We start from the raw sequence: 5,487 nt of genomic DNA, 5'->3' as shown, positions 1-5,487 counted from the left end.
AAATCCAAGGTTTTCCTGGGAAACACAGGGGTTCCACATTCCCAAAGGGAAGGAGAATGGGGCAATTCCTTGTAATTTTAATATCAAACAGGGACAAAAAGGATTTTTAATTTCAAATCCGATTTTTTCCAGAGGGTTCTGCAATTTCCAGGGATGTCCCAAGCAGCTGTTCCCTGGATCTGCTGAATTTCCCTTTTATTTTATTGGAAAAGCTTTAATGGAAACAATTCCGGCCATTGAAAGAGGCCAGGTGGCCCTGGCACCTCTTTTGGGAAAATCCCTTTAAATTGGGTTCCACGGGCACAGGCAGAGCTGCAGCTCCTGGAAAAACTGGTAATAAATTGGGAATACGGGGAATAAAACCCCTCCAATTCCGGATTTGAGGTGAGTTGAAATATCAGGAMTTTTATACTGTATCATCCATTTAAATAAAGGGGGGGTTTCCCCACTTTTCCTGGAATTTAAACAGACTTTTTCCCCTTTTTCGGGGGATTTAAACAGAGTTAATATAAATTAAAATTTAATTATAATGAATTATCATTGTAATTTAAATTATTTAATTTGTTATGAGACACTGGGGAGGAACTGGGGCTGGAGGGACACAGGGAATKGCTTCACACTGGGAAAGGAGAGATTTAGATKGATATTGGGAAGGAATTCCTGGCTGGGCTGGAATTCCCRGAGAAGCTGTGGCCACTCCTGGATCCCTGGAATGTCCAAGGACAGGCTGGAGCACCCTGGGATAGYRGGAGCTGTTCCTGCCTTTGGAMTGGGATGATCCCTAAGGTCCCTTTCCCCCCAAAGCATTCCAGGATTTCCTGGCCCGGGTCCGTGTCCGGCACAATCCCAGGGCAGGGTCTCCATGGGAACCATCCCTGCCCTTCCCAGGAATCCAGAGCGGGAATTTAGTCCAGAGCTCAGCCAGCTTCCCAAAAACCAGCAGGAACTCGGAGTGAGGGATTTTTCCAGCTGGGATCAGGATCCAAACCCTCTCCTGCCTTCCCGCTGCTCCCTGCCTGGAGCAGCCGCTGGGAATGAGGGAAGCGGGAATGTTTTATACCTGGATCCTGCTCCTGACATTCCCATGGCAACCTCGGCCCAGTTTGGAGCTGCAGGAGCCGGATTTGTTCGGGAAGGAATGAAGGATGGAGCATGGAAAAGGCGCTTCCCGGCGTGTTCCTGATGGGCAGGAATTCGGGAATGAGCGCCCAGGGAATGCCGGCTCCTCATGGATTTGGCAGAACACACAATTCCCGAGGGCAGGGGGTGGGAAGGGGCTRGGAATGTTGAATCTGGAGGGGTAAACAAGAGCTGGGAAAAGCAGGATGCACCACAGAGCTGGGATGGGATTGCAGGAGGGGAGGAACAGTGGGAATGAGGTGGGAGTAGGAATTGGGGCCRCATTCCAGCTGCACATCCCAAATGGATCCATCCTGCTGGTGCTTCTTGGGAACATCAGGGCCTTTTCCTGCATCACCCCGGGATCATGACAGGAGATGGGAAAAGGCTCCCAGAACCTGGATTTTCCTGTGGTTTCCCAGGATAATGGGATCCTGGGGAAATTTGGGATGCTGGGAGGCACTGATGGATCCCATGAGAGCACCAGGGACTGGAGGAATTGAGGGGTCTGGAGAAGGGGATAGGAAGGAGAGAAGATTGGGATAGGGGATGGGATGGGATGGGATGGGATGGGATGGGATGGGATGGGATGGAGCAGGAAGAGCATCCAGAGAGGAACGGGAATGGGACACAGGGCCAACATTCCCATTTCCTGCTCTGGTTTTGGGGGAAAAAGGAATCCCCAGAGATGCTTCCATGGTCACCCCATGATTATCCCAGAAATCTGGCTCAGTAACTCATTCCCTTGATCCATGGAARCTCAGGATTCCACAGGTGTTTTCACTGCTGCTGGAATCCTGGCTCTTCCCACGATATGCTGGGATTTTGGGATGCTCCATCCCATCCTGCTGGAAAGAGCTCTCCAGGACGAGGCTGGAGGCGCTGGAAGCCTGGCAGGAGCTCTCAGAGAGGGAATTTTGTGGGATGCAGGGATCGCTCCRGAGTCATGGGAACAGCGGCGGAGGACACAGAGTGGCTGCGCCGGGTGACGAAACAATTCAGGAATATCGCCGGGAAGGATGGGGAAATCAGCTTGGAAGAGTTCAAATCTGCCCTGCAAGTGAAGGAGGTGAGGGATCCRTGGGAATGAGGGATTTGTGGGAATGAAGGGAGGGATCCATGGGAGGGCTCCAGGGTCTTTCCGCCATCCCCCCTGCCCCGCTCAGGTGAGGTCCCACCTGCAGAGCTTCTCCAGATCCTGATCCCAACATCCAAAGGATGTGGAGCTGCTGGRGCAATTCCAGAGGAGGGATTTGGGAATGTTCCAAGGGCTRGAGCCCCTCTGGAGCCAGGCTGGGAGAGCTGGGAATGTTCCCCTGGAGAAGGGAAGGATCCAGGGAGAGCTCAGAGCCCCTTGCAGGGCCTAAAGGGGCTCCAGGAGAACTGGAGAGGGACTGGGGACAAGGGATGGAGGGACAGACACAGGGAATGGCTTCCCATTGGGAAAGTGGAGATTGGGGTGGGATCTTGGGAAGGAATTCCTGGCTGGGAGGGTGGGGAGGGGCTGGGCTGGAATTCCCAGAGCAGCTGTGGCTGCCCCTGAATCCCAGAACGTCCAAGGCCAGGTTGGAGCACCCTGGGATTGTGGGATGTGCAGGGATGGGACCAGACGAGCTTAAATCTCCCTTCCTACCCCACCATTCCCAAATCCCAAAATCCATGGGAACATTCCCACCCCATTCCCACAGTCCTTCTTTGCCGAGAGGTTTTTTGCGCTCTTGGACCCGGCCGGGAGCGGCTCCGTGGGCCGGGAGGAGCTGCTGCGATCCCTGTGCCGGCTGCTCCGCGGGAACGCCACGGAAAAGCTCCGCTTCCTCTTCCAGGTGTACGACCTGGACGGTGAGAGCAGGAAAACTGGGTGAAGAGGGGGTTTGCGGATGAATTTGGGAGTTGCTCCACTCCGAGCATCCAGGTTTGTCTGGGATGAGGCTGCTGCTCTCGTTCTGTACTGGGAACGGGAAAAATCCACTGGAAAGCCACATTGGTCACATTAGGATTTCTCAGGAAAATCAGGAAAAGAAGGGGAGCGGGCTCTGCTCTGCTCCAATCCCAAATCCCCATCCCAGCTTCCTGGAATTGTGGGATCCTTTGGGTTGGAAAAGCCCTCTAGGATCAAATCCAAGCATTCCCAGCACTGCCAAGGCCACCCTATCCCCAAGAGCCACATCCAGGGAATGGGGACTTTACCGCTTCCCTGGGCAGCCCCGACCAATGTCACCCTTTCCACAGGGAAATATTCCCAAATATCCCACCTGAACCTCCCCTTGAGGCCAATTCCCATTATCCAGTCCCTTGTTCCTGGGAGCGGATCCTGACCCACTCAGGATTTTCTACCCTGCAAGGAAAATTCCTGGATTAGGACTGTAAAATGAGGAGCACTGTGGAGCCATGGAATATGGGGATCCCGTGGTTCCCCAGGGAGCGGCTCCATCGATGCGGAGGAGCTGCGGGTGGTGCTCCGGGGCTGTCTCCGGGAGAGCTCCCTGGTGCTGCCCGAGGAGCGGCTGGCGGCGCTGAGCCAGGCCCTGCTGCAGGCGGCCGACCGCGACCGCAGCGGCTCCATCACCTTCCCCGAGCTCCGCCAGCAGCTGGAGGCRTTCCCGGAGCTCCTGGAGAACCTGACCATCAGGTGGGAGCGGAGGGAAACTCGGGATTCCATGGGGAGCCCAGACTGGGATTGGGAACGGCTTGGACGCCTTGGGATGGGAGCAGGGATGGGGTTGGGATGGGGCAGGGTTTAGATGCAGGGTTGGAGCTGGGATGGATGCCACTCTGGATCCTGGATCAGGATGCAAGGATGGATGCAGGAATGATCCAGGGATGGATGGGTGGATGGAGGGATGGATGGGTGGAATGATGCCACTCTGGATTCTGGACAAGGATGCAGGGATGGATCCTGGATTTGGATCCAGGCATGGATGCAGGGATGGATCCCGGATTTGGATCCAGGCATGGATGCAGGGGTGGATGGATCCGAGGATGGATCCAGGGTTGGATGGATGCAGAGACAGATCCATGGATAGATGGATTCAGGGATGATGCCTCTTTGGGCATAGGGCTGGGTCCCACCCCATGCACGGGACTGTCCCAGTTCCCCTTTCCCCATCCCAATCCCCCATTCCCGTTTTCCCAGCGCCGCGAGCTGGCTGCTGCCCCCTGCTCCCCCTCCAGCGGAGCGACGGCGGCGGCGGCCGCGCTGCTTTTCCCGGGAATTCTGGCTGCGGGAGCGGKCCCGGCTGGGCTGCCTGGGGGCCTGGGCCGCGCTCAGCGCGCTGCTCGTGTTTCTGGGGGCGCTGCGGTACCGGGAGCGCGGCCCCGCGCTGGCGCTGGCCCGGGGCTGCGGGCTCGGCCTCAACCTCAACTGCGCCCTGCTCGCCGTGAGTGCCGGGAACGGGACGGGACGGGACGGGACGGGATGGTATGGTATGGGAGCCGGGAAGGGCGGGAGGGTCACGGGGGACCCAGGAGCGACGTTGCCCCAAAGTTTCCTGTTGGTCCCCCAGTATTTCCCATTGCCCCCCACATTTCCCATTGTCCCGTGGCACCTCCCATGGTCCTCCAACATTTCCCATTTCCCCCAAGAATCTCCCATTGCCCCCCAGCTACATTTGTCCCCCTGGCATCTCCGGTTGCTCCTGTCCCCTTCCCTCTCTTCCAGCTGTCCCCTGTCCCAGCCCCCAGGCGCTGATGCTGCGGCGCTCCCTGGCCCGGCTCCACTCCCCTATCCCCATCTCTGTCCGCATCCCTGTGTCCCCATCCCTGTCCCGTCCCCAGGCGCTGATGCTGCGCCGTTCCCTGGCCCGGCTCCACTCCCCTGTCCCCATCCCGGTGTCCCCATCCCTGTCCCGTCCCCAGGCGCTGATGCTGCGCCGCTCCCTGGCCCGGCTCCGCTCGACGCCGCTGGCGGAGCTGCTCCCTCTGGAGCTCCACGTTCGGGGCCATCAGCTCGTGGGACACCTGGTGCTGGCGCTGGCGGCCGCGCACTCGGGGGCGCATCTGGCACACGCCGGTCAGTGCGGGCCGGACACCGGGCGGGGCGCGGGGACGGACGGTCAGCGCCTGGGAGCACCGGGATGGGGCGCTGATATCCCGGGGAAGGGATGCTCGTGTCCCGGGGGGATGCCGATGTCCCAGGGATGCTCTGGTCCCGCAGGGATGCGGATGTCCCAGGAAAGGGATGCTCGTGTCCCGGGATACCGGGGAACGGGCCGGGCCCAGCAGCCGCGGGCTGTGATCCCCCTCTAGCGGCTCCCGCCGGGCAGCCGAGAGCTCCCGCTGCTCCCCTGCTCCCGAGCGGGATCCTAATCCCGGCATTCCCAATCCCGGCACCCCACAGCTCTGCATCCCACCTTCCTGTATCCCATATTC

The 5,487-nt window shown here is 58.6% G+C and overlaps 1 protein-coding gene across 1 annotated transcript in view; it reads left to right on the top strand.

The window, feature by feature from the left end:
* The first annotated feature begins 1,741 nt into the window (after positions 1-1,741).
* The window catches only part of NOX5 (NADPH oxidase 5), an 8,648-nt gene continuing 4,902 nt past the window's right edge, over positions 1,742-5,487 (top strand). The window contains exons 1-5 of the mRNA XM_057372265.1: positions 1,742-2,188; positions 2,808-2,958; positions 3,538-3,748; positions 4,253-4,542; positions 4,778-5,170. Coding sequence (XP_057228248.1) covers positions 1,934-2,188; positions 2,808-2,958; positions 3,538-3,748; positions 4,253-4,542; positions 4,778-5,170 — 1,300 coding nt within the window. The 5' untranslated portion in view covers positions 1,742-1,933. The remainder of the gene's footprint in view (positions 2,189-2,807; positions 2,959-3,537; positions 3,749-4,252; positions 4,543-4,777; positions 5,171-5,487) is intronic.

Source organism: Malurus melanocephalus, unplaced genomic scaffold (assembly GCF_030028575.1).
Source record: "Malurus melanocephalus ecotype Western Australia unplaced genomic scaffold, MMel_1.1 scaffold_169, whole genome shotgun sequence".
Classification (NCBI taxonomy): Eukaryota; Metazoa; Chordata; class Aves; order Passeriformes; family Maluridae; genus Malurus; species Malurus melanocephalus.
This window is presented reverse-complemented; position numbering and strand designations above follow the sequence as displayed.